General features: G+C 41.5%; 3 protein-coding genes across 5 annotated transcripts in view; 2 read left to right on the top strand and 1 right to left on the bottom strand.

Moving 5' to 3' along the window:
- Positions 1-2,804, bottom strand: part of LOC135544116 (mitogen-activated protein kinase kinase kinase kinase 2-like) — a 30,041-nt gene extending 27,237 nt beyond the window's left edge. The window contains exons 1-2 of one of the 3 annotated variants that reach the window (XR_010456302.1): positions 2,423-2,804; positions 300-357 (exon numbers count right to left, since the gene is read on the bottom strand). Coding sequence is in view for 2 of the 3 variants with exons in the window: in XM_064971506.1 (XP_064827578.1) it covers positions 300-357; positions 2,423-2,515 (151 nt within the window). In the remaining variant the exon portion in view is untranslated. The remainder of the gene's footprint in view (positions 1-299; positions 358-2,422) is intronic. The other 2 variants (XM_064971506.1, XM_064971507.1) reach the window with 2 other exon arrangements.
- Positions 2,805-3,149: 345 nt separating this feature from the next.
- Positions 3,150-12,520, top strand: LOC135544115 (reticulon-3-like). The gene is made up of 7 exons (XM_064971505.1): positions 3,150-3,452; positions 8,857-9,064; positions 9,211-9,349; positions 10,039-10,108; positions 11,215-11,261; positions 11,341-11,399; positions 11,603-12,520. The coding sequence occupies exons 1-7, from the start codon at positions 3,374-3,376 to the stop codon at positions 11,649-11,651; spliced, it is 651 nt and encodes a 216-aa protein (XP_064827577.1). The 5' UTR covers positions 3,150-3,373; the 3' UTR covers positions 11,652-12,520.
- A 1,743-nt stretch (positions 12,521-14,263) lies between these two features.
- Positions 14,264-20,561, top strand: oatx (organic anion transporter X). The gene is made up of 10 exons (XM_064971183.1): positions 14,264-15,173; positions 15,443-15,546; positions 16,215-16,369; positions 16,861-17,029; positions 17,185-17,308; positions 17,566-17,681; positions 17,787-18,001; positions 18,139-18,247; positions 19,517-19,723; positions 19,800-20,561. Exons 1-10 carry the CDS (start codon positions 14,754-14,756, stop codon positions 19,915-19,917), a joined length of 1,737 nt encoding a protein of 578 aa, XP_064827255.1. The 5' UTR covers positions 14,264-14,753; the 3' UTR covers positions 19,918-20,561.
- Positions 20,562-20,770: the final 209 nt, after the last annotated feature.

The raw sequence follows: 20,770 nt of genomic DNA, 5'->3' as shown, positions 1-20,770 counted from the left end.
GTGGTCTGAGTGGGGAAGGGAAAACTGAAAACTAGCTGTTATTGGCAGATAGGTTTGGAGCCCTCTTTCTTGTTGGAGTATTAACTGGTGATGTCACCAGGCAGGCCAAAACTCAATCCCATCAAAACAGGCAGAAATTTCAGGCAGTCCTTTCAAACAACTCTATAAAATGGCATAATCATGATTTTCACAATTTCGCACTATTATTCCAAACTCATAGTGTGTAAATATATATTAAACACAGGAGAATCACTGGGCCTTTAAGATAAACACAATCACATTTGGGATAAATATCCTACCAGGATCTAGTTTTACAACTTTGATTGCAGAGATCACGGATGTCTTGATGTTTCGTGCCTATAGAGAAGACAAAGTACAAAAAAAATAGATTTTTATACTGATCATATGACATTGTGGTTTCACTTCTTGCTGTGAACGTTATAGGTAGTGACATGACCTTTGAAGTCATGAGTGTCACAGCATCTCAGTTCTACAATGGGAAAAGGAATAGTAGCCTACCACGCATCACTAGTTAAAATATTTCCAGATATATTATCCTATTTGTAGGCCTTGTGCTCACACTTTCTTTTTCTGAGAACTTGGGTGATAAAGGAAAGAACACCCTCACTGTATGGCTACAGCACAGGAGGTTGGTGGCACTTTAATTGGGGAGGACGGGCTTGTGGTAATGGCTGGAGCGGAATATGTGGAATGGTATCAAACACATGGTTTCTATGTGTTTGATGCCATTTCATTCGCTCTGTTCCAGCCATTATTATACGCCGTCCTCTCCTATGCAGCTTCCACTGGTCTACAGATCATGATGCCATTCCATTAGCTTCGTTCAGACATTATTATACGCCGTCCTCTCCTATGCAGCTTCCACTGGTCTACAGATCATGATGCCATTCCATTAGCTTCGTTCAGACATTATTATACGCCGTCCTCTCCTATGCAGCTTCCACTGGTCTACAGATCATGATGCCATTCCATTAGCTTCGTTCAGACATTATTATACGCCGTCCTCTCCTATGCAGCTTCCACTGGTCTACAGATCATGATGCCATTCCATTAGCTTCGTTCAGACATTATTATACGCCGTCCTCTCCTATGCAGCTTCCACTGGTCTATAGATCATGATGCCATTCCATTAGCTTCGTTCAGACATTATTATACGCCGTCCTCTCCTATGCAGCTTCCACTGGTCTACAGATCATGATGCCATTCCATTAGCTTCGTTCAGACATTATTATACGCCGTCCTCTCCTATGCAGCTTCCACTGGTCTACAGATCATGATGCCATTCCATTAGCTTCGTTCAGACATTATTATACGCCGTCCTCTCCTATGCAGCTTCCACTGGTCTACAGATCATACAGACACCATGCTTCTGTTACCAAGCAAAGCAGCAAATGGCCACCAGGGAACAATGAGGCTCGTGTCACCAATAGAAGAACTGCTACCTTTGAAAAAAAGACATCTGTTACGGAACGGTACTCACTTCCTGTTTTGCTTCTGTAGTAAAAGATTTCCGGAGATGTAAGGCATGTATCATATTGCAGCAGAACTTTTACCTCAGCTATTATTCCCTAATTTAATGATCTACTCATTTTATTTTTTCAATTAGAAAAAGTACATTCATTACAGAACTCTCTCCAATACTTTACAAGGGTTTCTTTGGTGTCATGTGCTATGACAGTGAAGCTGCAGTGAAAATACTATATTTGCTGGCCATTCCAAATATTATGCTATCGGTCAAGGTACTGGCTTCATGTGTACAGTGAGTTTCTCACAGATGACACTTCTTCCTTTCTCAACTCATTGTTAGTTTCCTGTTACCAACTGCTCCCTTCTAGTCACCATCTCAGCTAACCATATTGTAAGATTTAACAGTGGAGTGCATTTCATAATTTAGTGTGCTGGACCTTTTTCAACAAATGACCGGGTAGACCAAGAGAAAGGGGTTTTTCAACATTTCAATGAGCCTTGTTTTGACATCAGCCATTCTGATGTTAAACTCTGTGCACATGTCAACCAAACATTCAATACAGTTATGGAGAGAGACCATGCAGCCTGCATCCATGCACAAATTAATGACAGAACGGATGGTGAAATACCACTTTTCTGGCAACATTATATCAGGAAAAAAATATAAAATCACAAAACAATTTATAACACTATTGATTAATAAAACCATCACATTCTGTTTTTAAACGTTGACTGCAACCCGTCAACATGGAACCGACTAGGGATATGAATAACCATTTAATCAAACAGGTGGGTATGCTCAGGTATACCAATAAAGCCATATCAAAACAATCTTATAAATCGGGGGGTGGATACAAATCCTGTTCGAAGGAGACATCATTTTCACTAAAGGACTGCAAAATATCAGAGCATGGTTTATTTCAAATAGGCCTACCTTAAATACGTCTCCGTATGTACCACTACCGATTCGGTGAATCATCTCGTAGTCCTCCAATGGGTTCGAGTAGGAAACACCAATTGCATCCATCGCAGCACTGTATGTCTCGACTAGTGCTTTCTAGCCACTAATTATATGATTCCTATCCAGATGTCTGCACTTCCTCTGCAACAAACCATCAGAAGCAAAAGCTGAAATAAAAATGGCAGCTATACAGCCTTGTGATGCTCAGAGAACGGCAGCCTACCAGTGCCATGACATTTTTGTAAATAATAAGGCATTGTTGTTGCCCCTGAATGGAAAACAGAATCTACATTCTGGGTTTTTCAGTGACACAAAGCCTTGTCAAAAAATAGTAATTGGTCCCCATTTCGGTTATTGTTTAAATGATATTTTCCTTCTATTTCAGTAAAAATATTTGTGATAATAATCCCCTCTCGCACTCGCACTCGCACGCGCACGCACGCACACACACACACACACACACACACACACACACACACACAAAGGGATAGGTAGTAAACCCTGTGAATAAACTTGGGAGAGCCCCTGGGGTTCTTGAGATGATTGGTTGATTGACTGGGTGATTATTAAGGCTTTTTTATGGATATAGGAAAAACGAACTCAGGACTTTTTAAACAATTATTTATAAAAGAGTAGCATAAGTAAGCCACTGTATAAATATGCGGTATAAGGTAATGATGCTGACGAGACCATATTGAGACCACACCTTTAAAGCCAAGCCCCCCCTTCGTGGTGAAGGCACGTCCATCGTTGTGCTCCGAAACATCATTTTCAAGGCGTCAAACGGGCTTGAGGAGTCAATTTAGCGTCAGTCATCTATTAAAAATTGGAAAGAATTTGGAACAGAACATATTAGCTAGCTACGCACTTCGATTTTACGTTTATTTTGATTGTCTCGTTGTCTGGGTAGAAATCATCACAAAAATGGCAGATCCGATGACACAGTCTGGCCAGATCTCGTCCTCTCTGAATGCTTCATCGACAAAAGAATCCACATATTCCGGTAGGAAATGTATTATTTTTTGAATTGTTTTATTTTGAATGCAAACATTTTGACCGTAATAGCTCGAGCTCAGCTCAACCACACTCGTGGTCCTGTGTGGCTCAGTCGGTAGAGCATGGCGCTTGCAACGCCAAGCGTCGTGGGTTCGTTTCCCACTGGGGCCACCCATATGCAAAAGTAGTGGCCCCAGCCGACTTGTAAGTCGCTTTGGACAAAAGCGTCTGCTAAATGGGATATTATTATTATTATTATCGTATGCGATTCATGTTAAAACAATTGATGGCGTGGGGTGGTGGGGTTTATGTGTGAGTGAATGCTAACGGTGCCCCAGAGAATTAGCGATTTGATCACATGTTGAACAGGACTCATGTTGGCTAACGTTAGCTAGTTATTGGTTTGTTATATTATAGGTAACGTTACAGTCCCTCTATGTTGGTTAACAGTGTTGCGAATTGCCCATCCCATAAAGCAATTGTTTTGGTAATTTGGTAGCTAGCAAAGGCCGAAGACCAGAGAAAGCCGTTTGTATTTTTGAGTAGCTCCGTAGCCCACAATAGTTCTGTTTGTTCACCCAGTTGATCTCTGACCAATGTGATATAGTTACGGTATTGTCAGTTTAGGGACATACCAAGGATCCCGGGTAGCAACGACCGCGAGCACATGGCCCTATTTGAAGGCTTTTTAAAATGGTTCTAATCACCCTGACAAGGATTGGACCAAGGAAGGCATGGTTACCATCCCTTTGCTTTCATTAATCAAACCAACCTTGTCAGCTCAGTGGTTTCGTCAAGGAAATGTAAGTGCTGAGCCAAGAAACGTAATGGTTTTTTTGGTATATACGATAAAACCTTGTGACATTATTTTTGGCACCTTCAATTCTTGCACATTTTTCTCATTAGTACATTTCAACACTATACTCTAGGCAAATATACTGAACTCCTAAACTTGGACGCAATCAGAACTCCTGTACATACCCCTCGTCATGAAGGTGGCAAATGTCCTAATTTTATCTCAATGTAAAACCCGAGCTGATGACTGAAATAAGATAGAGGCCTCTGCCTCTCCTCTGATCAGCTCGAGTGCACCTGAAATATGCAGCATTTAATGTGACTTGTCTTGATCGTATGTAGAGGTAACTCTTGACCGCTCAGCCAATTTATTGAAAGCTAGCTAGTGTTACAGGGGAGAGGCTATATGGACAGGCCTGGTGCCCAAATGGCTGGCGTATGTCATGCGGCGTAGTGTGGCGACGAATGGATTCGGTTCAGTCAGTCGTTCTGATCAGCACTTCCAGCTAGAAATGCTGGCTACTGGCAGCAGCATGGCACTAGTTACTTGTAAAAGTAAGTGATGTTTATTTTGATGGGCTACGGAGAAATACCTTGTAGTATTGGTCAATCTCATTTGTTCCATCTCACTTGATTTTATTTTTAGTAAGATGGCAGCCTATACGAGAAATAACTTGTAATATTGGTAGTAACCATCTGGATGTCACTGATGGTCTACTGCTCAATGGGGAGAGTATGCGCTGCAACAGATGCGTCAGTGTCCTTCGCTCCGCATTAAGGAGAGGGAAGTAGCTAAGATAGTGTAGCCGATATCAGGCCAAGATGACGGCTAAAGCACTTTTTGTGGTACATTAGGTGAAAATCACAACTACGGGATTAACGTCTAGCTTAAACTATGATTCCTGTACAAAATGAATAATTCTGTACAGTCCCAACTTCGGCAGACAAGTTTGAAATTCACCCTGAAGTTTCTAGGCACAGGTATAACTAACTAGCTGTGAAGGGATCATCAGGAGGACTGACTGAACTGAATTCATTCTCCTCCACTCCACTCTACTCTTGCTACAAACGTCATCATTCTGGGCATCAGGCATGTCCATATCGTCTCTCCCATGTTAGTTTGCCTAGCCAGCTATTGTAAAAGTCCATTTGGCTGCTTCAGAAGCTAAAAACAGCTTGGCAAAATGTGCACAATGTGCCTTACAATAAATATAGTGTAACCTACCAATCAATGGAGAGTGCTGTGGGGGTAGAAGTCATACAGTGTTGCAGTCCGGAAATAAACGCTAAGCCATCAACGCATGCTTCAGAATCCAGGCTGTATCACATCCGGCCGTGACTGGGAGTCCCATAGGGCGGCGCACAATTGGCCCAGCGTCGTCCAGGTTTGGCCGGGGTAGGCCGTCCATTGTAAATAAGAATTTGTTCTTAACTGACTTGCCTAGTTAAAGGTTACACCCACCACACGGACCAAAAAGTTATTTCGTTGTCATTTATGTATGTCCCCATTACAGTAAAACAGCCAACCTATTTCTTTCACTTACTTGCTGTGCTGTTTTGTTCATTTGTTCAGTCGTTTCATTCTCAACCACGATTTCTCATACTATGGAATGCCGTTTGGGTCTTTGCGTATCAAATAACACTATTTGGCCAATCAGGACCTGAATATGACTGCACGTCAAACAATAATTTAACACGTTCATTAATGTTTTGCGTTTTTTATTAAATTATCACTCGTATGTCATATGTCACAAGTCATCAATACTGATGCGATGATGCTGGTAAAGTTGTCTTGTGAACTTACAGTACTGGTCATAAAAAAGCTAGCTCATGGATGCAAACAATGTCTTCCCCAAAAACATTGCAAAACGACATTGGTTTCAGTAGCTATAGCTAGGTGTCATAAAAAAATAACCCTCATTTATAAGACAGTTTTTATTTGCTTAATGGTGGTCGGACCCATCTATGTGAAGCTAGCCACAATAAGGATCAGCCACAATAGTGGACTTTGCAGTTAGCCTTCAAAATAAAAGTACACCATTGTCAGTGATTCAAATGAATACAAATAGTAGAATTATGCCATAATTGAATAGGTTATGCTAAATGAGGTTGGAATGTTATGTAAAACCAGCAAAAGACAATGTTAATTTGACAAATCTATTGCAACCACACTGGATGTATTATACTTTAGAATTGCATTGGGGACATACTTATTTCACTGTACAGCCTTACCTATGGATTGTGGATCAATGACACCCAGAGAAGATTAGCGTCGTAGCTCTTATTGCGGGACTTGGAAACAACTGAATTGAGCCACATTTATTGTCAACCTGTGTATTGAACACTATTCCCAAGGAAAAACAATACTGGCTGGATGTTTTGGAGTCTAACTCTGAGAGGATGTTGGGGAAAAAATATACCCCATTTCATTGATCCCCAGTCCTTAGGTAAAGCTGTACAGTGCAATTTGAATGTCAATACACAAAATAGGCTTACTGGGGAGGTGATTTCACACAGTCCTGCGATAAGAGCTACAACACTAATATTTGTGTAAACTCTGAACAGTTGTGTTCTGTGGGTGGCACCGAGTAGACTGATACCCCATTTTATTGCTTCGCATTCCAACCTTAATTTAACATTAGTCTAAATATGGCATGAGTCCACCGATTGTAACCTTCTGTATCACTTTCAAAGAGATCCTTTTATTTTGAAGGCAAACGGCAAATTCCACTTGTGCCTAATCCTTATTGTGGCTAGCTTCACAACGCATAACCCTGTCCGGTTGAGCCTCACTAGCCAGATGAAGTTAGCTGGCTGCCTATAATGTTAGCTTCATGAACTGGAGTTCAAGTTCAATAGGTCAACAAGTGGCAACCTAGCTAATACTTACTCACAAGGATTCCTAAATCATTGCTAAGAATAATGAAGATTACTGCAGTTTCTACTGGTCATTGTTTTCAGGCTAGTTAGTATTGGTGCTAGCTAGGTACCAAACTTAAGCTAGCTACCCTGTGCCTATTGAAAATATTTTTTATTTTTTTCATGCTGTCATGCCTGCATGTCAGTTGAAATAACTTTAACTACAACAAGATGATAGATTTCAGGCATTCAAAGCTAATATTTTTGAATATATTTTATCTTATTTTACAGTTAAATGAACCTTGCATTGTTATACATAGATTACATTTTTGTAAATTTGACATTCCATGAATAGATAAATAGTTAAGCAGTTAGATTAAACAACTCCTTTTGTAAGAATTTTTTTCAAATTAAACGTATGGAAACGGGCGAATTAACAGTCCTCGGCAAGCAGGCTCAAGCAAGCTAAAACCCACATTGTAGCAAAAACTAACTAGCAGGAATTGTTAACAACTTAGAATTGATTTAAAGAAACTTTGCTGTACGCTACTATTATTCTAGTTAACAAAAAATCATGTAAGTCATATAAAATATATTCACCCCACCCAGTATTATAATCCAAACTTACCAGAAAGCATATACTCCTTGGCTCAGACAGTGTAGTAGTGTGGGCTCAATAGCATCTCATTAGTGTGCAAGATCTTGAGAATCAGCTTTACATGTGATGGAAGAATACACTGCATGCAGAGGGTTGCAATTCCATAGAATTGGGGATAGTTTAACTAAAAATTAGGCCTCAAGACCTAGAATTTCCTTGTGTATCCCACAAAAAAGCTTGACTGTTATACGCGAACATGTTTGATGAATTTAAGCAAAAGTTCAGAAATTCCAGGGATTCATTTACCAGAGTTTCTGACCCTTTGCAACCCTAATGGAAACACACCAATGGTGGGACAATGTGTTTTATTTTCTTAATGCGAATTTTAGAATATTCACATTGAATCCTAGCTATTGATGTAGCCTCGTGCTTCCTGAACAGGCATCAAATTAGCAGATGAGGGGCCGTTTGTGTCGAAGCGCATGTTTTTGGCACCATTCTAAACTACAAAAACCATGGCTGCAAGCTACAGCCCATTTGGGACAGTGAACAACTCCTGAATTAGGACAGTGAACAACTCCTGAATTAGGACAACTATGAATGAAATGGAAGGTCCCCACTGAATTTCACTAGATATGAGACCGTTGACTGGATTACCAATTTTTCAGGATAATGATAACTATTTGCCACCAGTTGCGCTCACCTGAGAACTGAGGGAAATTATTTTCCAGTGCTGATTGTGGACTGGTGCCCTGGTGCTGTGGAGAATTAGACTAACATGACCAAATAACGGCGCACTGTCAATTGTTCCAGTTCCTCAAGGAGAAAAGGAGTTGACCGTCATGTGCTCCATTCCATTATTTTGAACCCTGAGAAAATGCCATTTTAAATTTGTCTCTGTCTGAGATCTGTGTGTTGTAACATGGATAATCCTCACAGCCACGACTCATTCAACTAGAATGAACTGCATGTTGGCAGTGGCGTTATGGTCATACCTGAGATCATATGAGGGAAATTGGGAACCTTATGCTTTCAGGTTTCTCATCAACCTTCCTTCAGTATTAGGATTTATAAAGACATCTGTGATCATCTGACAGTCAGGTTTGGCTTGAGAATTAACTCTCTCTCCCCTGTTCCATCCTGTTCGTTCCTCATCCAGTGATGGAGCTGGTGTACTGGCGGGACCCCAAGAAGTCTGCGGTGGCCTTTGGCATGTCCCTGCTGGTCCTTCTGTCCCTGGCCATCTTCAGCATCATCAGTGTGTTGTCCTACCTGCTGCTTGCCCTGCTCTGTGTCACAATCACCTTCCGCATCTACAAGTCTGTCATTCAGGCAGTGCAGAAGTCTGGAGAGGGCCACCCCTTCAAGTATGACCGCTCAACTTGGGATATGTTGGAAAATGGGGAAACAAGGATGTATTATTAGAACCGAGTCTACTTGTATTGAAGTTGCCCCCTTGGAGTCATTGTCTGATTTGCTTGTTAGGTGATGACTGATGCGTTTTCTCCCACAGGAGTCTGATGGAGCAGGACCTAACTGTTCAGCCTGAGACTTTCCGTAAATATGTGGATGTGTTTCTGACCTCTGTGAACCGAGCCGTTAAACAGATCAAACACTTGCTGCTGGTGGAGGACCTGGTGGACTCACTCAAGGTAATGTTCATTAGGCTATAAGCTCCTGCCGTCTTGGAGATTTCCAATGCTATGGTCTTCCAATTGGATCTAAATGATTCATTCTAGAAGTGCTTGATGTAGAGTCCTCTGTCAGGCATGTATAGCAAGGGGAGTAGTTTTGTGAGTCTCACCAGTTTCATCTACTCGGCTGAAGGGTAATGCTCTTGGGGAAAAAAATATGGTTTATGTTGACTGGATGGAAAATTGACTTACGGTGCTTAGAATTGTAAAATTAAAAAGTTGTATTTTGCACACCTTAAGAGCTGTTGGTCTTTTTTAACTGTGGTCAGTTGTCTTTGGAGAGATTCTTTTGAGATTTTTTCACAACACTGAAGTCTGTCTCTTATGTATTGTTACGCCCGACTAAGAAAGCCTGAAGTTGTCATGTGGTGGCAGAGAGAAATGCCTGGCAGATGTTCAAATGAGGGATTAAGAGTTTATCAGATGAAGGAAAGAGTGGATTACAGCCAGTGTTTTTCCAACAGTAAGTTCCTATAGAGGCTAAACATTGTGGGACGCTCATATCAAACACAGTCAATGTTTGAATAAGAAGATAATAATTAAAGTAATCGATAGTGGCCAAGGAAAATGTGGTCCTTATTCTTGTCATGACATTTTATCCATAAGGTGTGGTAGGTTTCTGGAATGTTCTGGTCCCTCTGTTGCAGCTGGCTGGTTTTATGTGGCTGATGACATATTTGGGAGCTGTCTTCAATGGTATCACACTCCTCATACTGGGTAAGGAGCACACACTGTCCAGTCTTCCATTTGTCTAATGCTCACAAATAAGTGTTCTGCACCCGGTCACGTAGACACTTGATGTTCTAATAATGCACACATGCTTTTTTTTTATGATTCTCTGGGAACCTAGACTTCTCATTACATGTCATGTTTGTTAATAACTAATGGGGCTCTGTAGGTCGTCCTGTGTCAGGGATGGGCAACTGGCTGCCTTCAGATTAATCAACAAAAAATTCACTTACCGTTTTTGTTATTTACTCCGTCGGGGTTTCAACCTACTGTTGCAAGTTAGAATAGTGGAATACACAAGGTGGAAATGTGCATCTGCAGTGTTTCTCTTATGTCAGTCACTGATAGTCACTCAATTAGCCCATTGTCGGCTAAACATTTTTAGATTGGTAAATTATTCTAGCGGTCAGCTATCTAAACTTGTTATCATGGCCTAATTACTGTCTGCCCCCCCCCCCATTTGATTTTGTTTGTCAGTCTCCGGTATCATATTTAAAAAAAAAAAACAAAAAAAAAAACAACTGCGATCATTTGTCTCCGCCCTATGGCAAAATACGTAGACTTGCAGGAAACTTGCTTTAAAATGGCAACATTTTCTCTTCACCCCATGGCAGAATGTGTAGAATTGCACAAAGTTAACTCAAACATTTCTCTCTGCTGTCAAGAGGGGGGGGGGTTCCTAAAATGTTTCACTCGCAATGTGGGGGCGTATCCACATGTGGGTACTCAGACCCCCGAACAACACTGGCCCCTCATGAGTTCAGATTTTTTTGGGGCACCCCATCCAAGTTGCCCATCCCTGGTCTATGTTCTTGTATTGTACAGATCAGTACTTCTGCCTACATAATTGCGGGGAGCAATCAGGCTTATATTTACTCTAAAGATGGGAGGGGACAAGGTCTGAATGATGTACAGTAGACATGGTTTAAATAGTCTTGAGAGGTACAGTAATATACTGTTATTTTAACAGGTCCATAGTATTCAATGAATACTGTAGCTTTATTGAAATAGCATGGGACACCTCTAACATGCTATCTGGAAACCTCCAGTGATACAAATGTGCCTAACCAGAGTCAACTGTTTCTCATTGACAGCTGATGTCATCTTATTCAGCACGCCTCCGGTTTATGACAAAAATAAGGTAAGAATGAAAGTTTGTTTTTACATACAATTACTAATGTTTGTTATGAACCTGTGTTTAACAATTTGTTCTCTTTCAGACCCAGATTGATAAATACATTGAGCTGATTCGCACCAGAGTTGAAGTCACACTTGCAAAGTAAGGGCACATCTTTTTCTAACCATCAATATGTAGAAATCACAGAATACCATGCCTTGTTTTTTGGTAATAGAATTTCTACATGGCATGCAGGACCACACCACATCAGTAGCTTCTTCTTGGTTAAACCCTCCTAAAGGATTTGTCTTCCCAGGTGCAGTGTATATACATGTGAGAAGTACAGCATGATTTCCCCTTTTCAGGCTTCAAGATAAACTTCCAGGGGCACTGAAGCGTACCAAAGCAGAGTGATTGTCCATGACCCCTATTCAACAACTGCGCTCTCCCTAATTCTGCAGCTTCAGTCCTACCATTTCAAATGCATTCCCAGCGTCAAACCTGTGGCCAAGTCATCGCTCAATATTCAATGTACCGTAACTAACTTGCATAGGGTGCAATGCTTGTATTTGTTGTTGGGGTCAGACACATTCTGAATAACTCAATCTGTAGTTGTTACATCCATTTTGTGACTTATAAATTAATGATATGTACCCATTAATTATTGAAGAATATAATGTATAAATGCCTCATGAGCTTAGTTCAATTGTCGTACCCCATCAGAACCTGAAATATAAACTTGTTTTACTCCAATGTTTGTAAACAAAGTAAATGGAAACTAACACCTATAGCCTGAAAGCATTGGTAGAACTATAATTTTGATATCATGGATTGTTTGTACTTGTAACCACTGTCAAAGTCATAGACAGCGATATGGATGCATTTCTCCAACCCCATATCTCATCTTTTTAATGAAACGGTGGAAAGCGCTTGGTTTCAACTACTGATTGGGGCTTTAACAGACGATTCCTGATTGAGCCAGGGGGGTTTAAATCAGAACTTTTAATTATTTCAAGGATACAGAATGGTGTATAGCATTTTTAAAGCAAATGTTTGTACACTAATCTGGTTGTTGTTTTTTTGAGGGAAAAGTAATTTGTTGGTGTGGTTTGTGAATTGGCATAAAATAAAGTTGTGTTTTTTTAAATTATTTATGAAAGAACTCAAAGCTGGGATCCAGATTAAGTGAGACTGCACCACTGGTGCCCCAGGTGTGTCTGTTATGGATTTTTAAACTGGGCAGAGGAGCATTCTGAGTCGTGGTAATAAAGAAAGTGACCCTCTGCTGTTCTATCGTGTGTGCAATGATGTCTGGGGGGGGGGGGATAATTGTTTGACGTAATGTCTTTGTTTGGAGGGGGCACTCAACCTTTTCAGCATCTCAGTTCATCCTAAAAACACTTGTTTGCTATCTGCACTGAGTATTTTGCAAGCAAGTCCTCAAACTTGAAATAAAAATGAAAGAAACCGTCGCAACAAGCTGTCACGGCTCATTTATCCTGTTTTGTCAGTTTGTGTGAGCTGGTAAAACCAACAATTAGCGTCTTGGTGTAAAGGATCACACATGATGCAATAGGAGGATTAGATAAAAGGTTGCTTGTATAAGTAGGCTATGTATTTGTCTCATTGAATGAAAAATCCCAAAGCATTTTTCCATGACTCAACCCTGAGAAGATGGGGTTTAAGGAGTATGACGATGGCACTACATTACTCTGCTAAGTAACACGGAGGATATAGTGCTATCTGGCTTGCATATACTGTATCAAGATCTTTCAGTTGAGTGTACATTAATGTTAGGAGCTAGGGGAAAGAAACTAGTATGGAATGTACCGTTCCTCCAAGCCAAAGACGACATGACCACCTAATGTCAAATGAATGTGCTCATGTCACAGAATGTAATGAGTGTTTCGTACTGACAGTGAGTGTAATATTTAAAACCATGACATCCATTTTGCGGCACACAAAGGCCATGTATAACCAGGGAGTGACTCATCAGCCGAGTCTATTTTTGTTGTAATGAAAGATCCGCTGGATATAATTCTAAAATGTTCCTTGTGGCTAAAACAATAATTCAATTTTAAAGCAAATTTCATGACATTCTACATATTTTGCCATAGTTTATGCCAGGTTCTTTACATAACATCAGTTGGGGGCCCCTGGGCCTGAGGGGGGTCAATCAGTGATGGTGACAATGGTGGAGATATAACTCATAATTGGCCAATAGACAATATGAGAGAGGGAAGGATCCAGATGTAGCTATAGGTCACAGAGTAAAGTGTCTTCTCATGCTGTCAATGATTCCTCAGCCCTGTGAGGTTTTAACAGTCACAGGACCCCTGTTGTCAATATTTGATTGGCTAGTTAATGCAACAAAAAAGTTTAATTTGGTGGGTGCTTATTTATACTATTTCACACATGTGCAAGTGTGTACTAATACGCATGTGTGAATTGGAAATGTATTTTTCCCATATCCCAACTCTCCGTGAGAAACACTTTGAGAGTGAGGTCACGGCCAGGGTCTGCCATTATAGCGGCGACCCGGAGTAATTAGGGTTAAGTACCTTGCTCAAGGGCGTCCTTTGTTTATGTGCACTTGGGTGCCACTTTATAGCCGTCTATGTACACAAGCAGTGGGTCTGTAGCATGGGTTGGCCCCCTTGGATATCTCAAAGGAAGATACAGTATATGATGCCTGTGTGTACATATTCTAAAACCTTTCTATGAACTCGATGCCTGAATCTGAGGAATCCATCATTTTAATGTTACACCAAGATCCCCAATAGGCTCATTTTAGATGAACTAGGGCTGAATTGAACACGTAACATGCTAAAACAACGCATTTGAGTGGCATAGCTGGATTATTATGTCAATGAGTTTCTCTCTGAGCCCTTGCATGTCATTACAAGCCCTTGCTGTGAAATTCCATTATAAAGGCTTTGCTTTTGTGTTTTTTTTTTTGTTGTTGCTTTTTTGCTTTGCTTTTCTGTAACCCGATTACGTGGCATTCATTAGTTTTGAAGGAGAGTCTAGGTTAGAACTCCAATATGAGGATAATAATATTATTCAACATCACCGTTATTATTCACGTCTATGTCACACTGTTTCTATAGACCTATAGGCTTTTTGGGACACATGCAAATTCACAGAATCTCATGCAGTCACGTTCCCTCAAGGAATACAACTGACCTCGATCTGCTGTCTAACAACCATTAACACCTCAGTTAAGAATTGTGATGCTCCTGTAGTGTTGTAAAACGTGTGCAGGAGTAGCAGGTGAAACTTCAGAGGTATAAAATTAACTACTGCGCTGAGCAGCGGATTTGGAGCCGGTGGCCACCACATCAGAACCACTTGGCCCTTTGGAGTTGTTTTATAGGACAATAACGGCACTCAATAATTTCCCAATAACTGTTCGAATAACTTTTAAAAAACTTTTGCAAGCCTTGTTCTTAGACTTTGCTACAGCAGTTTAAAGACTACTAACACTTGCCTACTGTTCCTCTCAGACTCACCGATATGGGTTTTGCGGACCTCTTGGATGACGTTGGCGGGTTCGGACGTTTTCAATGGATCCATGTTACCTTGTTATCTATCCCTGGTCTACTGATGGCAAGCCAGAATCTATTGAATAATTTCACAGCTGGTATGCCTGGACATCACTGTACCATACCCAATAGAACTTCTATTGCCAGTAGTCAAAACATCTCTCAATCAGAAGTGGATGACAGAGAGCTCCTTCGCGCCTTTATCCCGATGGATGCCAGCGGGACCAAATTGTCCAAGTGTACGAGGTATGTCGAGGCGCAGTGGCATCTCCTTGAAAGCAACGTTAGCGTCATTGGACATCAGGCTAACTTTTCAGAGCTTGAGACAGAGATATGTCTGGATGGCTGGACCTATGACAAATCAGAATTTCTGTCCACTGTTGTCTCAGAGGTAAGTGGAGCTGTCCATGTGCATTTTTTAAGAACTGGGTTATAAATTAGTAGGTGTAATAATATAAAATAATAGAAGTACATGTGCTTCTCCCGCGACACACACCATGATGCATGATTTATGAATAAACGTGTATATTATTAGTAGTATCATTCAATAGGTCTAATAATTCACTAACAGTGGCCCTTATGACGTTGCTGAATGCCAAGGCAAAGAATGTGATATTACAATCCTGCCTATAAGAAAAGGTTTGTGATCTTGTTTTCCAGTGGGACTTGGTCTGTACCCTCCGTCCTATGAAACAGATGAGCCAGACTATTTATATGGGTGGGGTCCTGGCAGGGGCTGTCATATTTGGAGGGCTGTCAGACAGGTGAGCGGCGTCCTGTGACAGACACGGAATACCTTATAGCGTCATTGTGGTCAACATTTTCATCACGGCAAAGGAATTCAACAATTCAATCATCATATTGTCCTATAGAACATCACGTTATCGTTGTAGAGGTTGTACAGAGGAACTGCATTTACCCGATGAAGGATTGTGGTCAATGTGACACAAATGGATACAGGTGTACTTTATGAATAAGTAAACCTAGAGCGAATTCGGGACTGTAAATAGATGTCTGACATTACTAATTAAGATGTAGCCTACCATAACCATTGCTAGGACATCATTGACTCTTTAACAGAAAAAACAAATGTTGGCATGAACCCTGATCTTCTTTGTGCTTGGACAGAATAGAGCCCAGTTGGTTGAAAGTACAAGATTAACATTTGCTACATATCAGACTTTTATCTTATTTATTTTTACACACTAAGAACTTTTAGTAATTTCACAGAAGCAAAGTTTTCCCTGTATGTGTGTGCGCAAGCCTGTGTGTCCATGTAATTTACTTCACAGTAGGGAACATTCCCTCCTCAATGATTTGGTAGGGCTTGAATTGTTGGTGCTTAGTTACCACCAACAACAACAATGCATTATGTTCTTGTGACTTTTGAGCAAGTGTTGCTGTGGTTTCCCCTATGTGTTTCCCCCTCTAGATTTGGGCGAAAGGCCTTGTTGATCTGGTCCTATTTTCAGCTCGCCACGCTGGGTACCTGTACAGCCTTCTCACCTTCCTTCATGACCTACTGCATCTTCCGCTTCATGACAGGCATGGCCGTATCTGGGGTGATCCTCAACACAGTCTCTCTCAGTGAGTCTCCCAACAACCCCACCTATAGCCCATACATCTAGAGACTTACATTTGAGTAATGTAGCAGATGCTCTAATCCCGAGCGATTTACAGGAGTAATTGTGGTTAAGTGACTTGCTCAAGGGCACATTGGCAGATTTTTCACCATTCAAACCAGCGACCTTTCGGTTACTGTCCCAATGCTCTGAACCGCTAGCCTACCTGCTACTTAGATGCTCTACTCTTTTTTTTGTGTGATGTGTGAAAGTTGGCACACTATCAGGTCTTGCCGCATAAGGACATTGTTACTCTTTTAAGCATAAGGAAATTGTTACTGTCTTTTAAGTCTTTCAAGGGGGAAATTGATTACCTTTTGCCAGAGGTGGGTCCGGGAATGAAAACCCTGGGGAAATCCAGTTCAGATGAATCAGATGATTGTACATTGGAGAGTTCCCATTGCCACCCACTGCCTGTCGCAAGACAACAGAGTCATAACAGACTTCTGTCCACAGAGGTGGAGTGGATTCCCACCATGTCCCGCACTCTAGTGGGCACCCTCTCGTCCTTCTTCTTCACCTTCGGCCAGATGGTCCTGGCGGGCATCGCCCACAGCCTCAGGGACTGGCGCAAGCTGCAGATGGCTGTCTGCGCTCCCTTCTTCCTCTTCTTCCTCTATAGCTGGTGAGCGTACCATTTTACTGAACCACTATACAGGTACTTATCCATATCATGAATGAACAATTCAGGATGTCTTACCTTTTGATTGATGGGTGAATGGCAGTCTTTGAAAGGTTTCCAGAGACAATGTCTCTTGTGTTTTCCTAACTGGTCCTAAGGTGGTACTCTGAGTCTGCCCGCTGGCTAGTGCTAAATCGCAGGTCTGACGAGGCCCTGAAACACATCCACCGTGTGGCCAGGATCAACCGCAAACCTGAGATGGTAGAGAAGATCACCCTGGAGGTGAGAGAGCTGGCTGGGGTACAACGAAGGTACAGGCATATTGAGAGGTTCCTGGAAGGGTGAGGTGATCTTGGAGATCAGAGAAGGATTATGACCTGCTTGTGTGTCTGTCTGTGTGTGTCTGTTTGGGCATGTGTGCATGTGTGCATGTGGCTATGTGTGCATGTGGCTATGTGTGCATGTGGCTATGTGTGTGTGTGGCTATGTGTGTGTGCATGTGTGTGCGTGTTTGTGCATGTGCATGTGTGTAATTACAGGTTCTGGAATGTCACATGCACAAAGAGGTCCAGTCGAGTAAGACCACCCACACAGCATACGACTTGATACGCACCACAGTGATGAGAAGAATATCTCTCTGTCTTATGGTTGTTTGGTAAGGTTCATTGTTTGGTAAGGTTCATTTGTCATTCCAGTTACCTTTGTGCCTATTCTTATCTACAAAATGTTCCAGTGATCCGATTGACCTCTCACCCTACAGGTTCTCTACCAGTTTTGCCTACTACGGCCTAGCAATGGACCTGCAGAAGTTTGGGGTGAACATCTACCTGATCCAGGTCATCTTTGGGCTGGTGGACTTCCCCGCCAAGCTGGTGGCTCTGGGGAGTCTTACCTTTCTGGGTCGGAGGATCACTCAGGGAACATGTCTCCTCATGTCTGCCTTGATGATATTCACCAACATCTTCGTCCCCACAGGTTAGATGGTCACACAACTTTGTGTTGGCTACTGTGCTCGCGTCTAATTAAATGCCATTGGTCTTGTCTTTGATCATCTAATTGAGAACAGTTATTGACAAGGATTGGCAATGACAACCCCTTTGATCCCAACACAGACATGCAATCTATTAGGACTACTCTGGCTTGTCTGGGGAAGGCCTTCACCTCTGCATCCTTCACCTGTATTTATCTGTTTACTGGAGAGCTTTACCCCACCGTCATCAGGTACCACTTCATTAGACAACACCGTCATCAGGTACCACTTCATTAGACAACACCGTCATCAGGTACCACTTCATTAGACAACACCGTCATCAGGTACCACTTCATTAGACAACACCGTCATCAGGTACCACTTCATTAGACAACACCGTCATCAGGTACCACTTCATTAGACAACACCGTCATCAGGTACCACTTCATTAGACAACACCGTCATCAGGTACCACTTCATTAGACAACACCGTCATTAGGTACCCCTTCATTAGACAACACCGTCATCAGGTACCACTTCATTAGACAACACCGTCATCAGGTACCACTTCATTAGACAACACCGTCATCAGGTACCACTTCATTAGACAACACCGTCATTAGGTACCCCTTCATTAGACAACACCGTGATTAGGTACCACTTCATTAAGGGATATTCAAGGCAGACATGAAATATCCCTTTGAGCATGATGAAGTTATTAAATACACTTTGGATGGTGTATTAATATACCCAGTCACTACAAAGATACAGGCGTCCTTCCTAACTCTGCAGAGAGAAAGGAAATCGCTCAGGGATTTCACCATGAGGCCAATGGTGACTTTAAAACAGTTACAGAGTTTAATGGCTGTGATAGGAGAAAACTGAGGATGGATCAACAACATTGTAGTTACTCCACAATACTAACCTAATTGACAGAATGAAAAGAAGGAAGCCTGAACAGAATAACAAATATTCCAAAACATGCATTCTGTTTGCAACACCAAAGTACAGGCAAAATCCTAGAGGAAAACATTGATCAGTGTGCTTTCCACTAGACACAAGGAGATGAATTCACCATTTCAGCAGGACAATAACCTAAAACACAAGGCCACATCTACACTGGAGTTGCTTACCAAGAAGACAGTGAATGTTCCTGAGTGGTCGAGTTACAATTTTGACTTAAATAGACTTGAAAATCTATGGCAAGACCTGAAAATGGTTGTCTAGCAATGATCAACAACCAACTTGACAGAGCTTAAATAATTTCAAAAATAAAAAACAATGGGCAAATGTTGCACAATGCAGGTATGCAAAGCTCTTAGAGACTTACCCAGAAAGACTCACAGCTGTAATCGCTGCCAAATGTGATTCTAACATGTATTAGTGTGAAAACTTAGGTAAATTATGTATTTCTGTGTTTAATTTGCAATTTCCCTACTTCTCCTCCTCCTCTTCCGCATCCTCCTCCCCCACTCTCCTCCTCTTCCTCCTCCCCCTCTCTCCTCCACCTCCCCCTGCAGACAGACAGGAATGGGATTTACCTCCACCATGGCCAGGGTGGGCTCCATGGCAGCGCCTGCTGTGCTGATCCTGGAAGAGATGCTGCCCGCTCTGCCCAGTATGATCTATGGAGGTGCTGCTGTGGTGGCTGGCATCATCGCCTTCTTCCTCCCTGAAACCCTCAACATCCCTCTTCCTGACACCACCGAGGATGTGGAGGAGAAATGGTAAGGTTGTGAGGCTGTGACTCTGCATATCATTTATCTCTGACATGTTTTGAAATATGATGAAAATGCTTTCCAGGGCTAAAAAGAAACTGGGTGCAAAGGAACCGGCTAAAAAGGAGGCAATGGCTCTTCGGGAGATGAAGAAGGGAGCAGTTGAGGGGGATGGGGAAATCACGGGACTCAATGCTCTGTGAGAAACAATCAGATCAGAATAATGCAGAAGAGGTGGTATAATTTTACTGTGTCGGCAAACGCTAGCAAACTGTATACGCTGGGTAGCAAATTAAAGACAGATGCATACAACTATTTAGAGAACAATATTATTTAATTGAAACCAAAATGGAAACAGATTAGTACCGAAAAGTTGATTGTGGTATGCAGGAGATACTGGTGTTTCTTTGCTAAGCCATCATTGTTCAATTTGTGTTTGTCTGATTGATGTATGGTTTCTTTGGCACAAGGTTGAAATGATCAACAGTGATCCTGTTGACAACTGCTGCCTATCTCATATCATTTTACAGTTTGTCTCAGTTGTAACCAAAACACTTGGAAACCTTCACTTGTATATTCACTGTATGTGTTTTTTTTTGTTACCTACATTTTTTATTCAAAATGTAGATAGATAATAAATTAGACACTTTTACATGACATTTTATGACTTTAACATGCAGTCTATGGTGATTGTTTTTATAACATTTGCAACATTGTGGAACTATTTTTGATTGGTCATTATAGAACAAGATTTAGAACTTGAAATGTGTTGGCTGTCTAGGGGCGGTATTGTAGCTTAATCAAAAATAAACAGTAGGCCTGTGTGGTTCAGCAGTTGTTTTCTTGACATTTTGTTTTGTGCAGTTCTTAGAAGGTAGAAGCCAGTAGTCCCCAAAGGACAATATTCCATATTCAATTAATGTGTGTCTGTTTGCGTGCGCACTGAACATGCCCAAGTACATGCTAAATAAGTATGGTTAATTGAGATATTTATTGACTCATGAATAAATTACAATGATTGAACTTTGATGGTATCTATGTGCTAATACTCGTTTA

Source organism: Oncorhynchus masou, chromosome 8 (assembly GCF_036934945.1).
Source record: "Oncorhynchus masou masou isolate Uvic2021 chromosome 8, UVic_Omas_1.1, whole genome shotgun sequence".
Classification (NCBI taxonomy): domain Eukaryota; kingdom Metazoa; phylum Chordata; class Actinopteri; order Salmoniformes; family Salmonidae; genus Oncorhynchus; species Oncorhynchus masou.
Note: the sequence above shows the minus strand (reverse complement) of the source record. Positions and strands in the feature narration are given on the sequence as shown.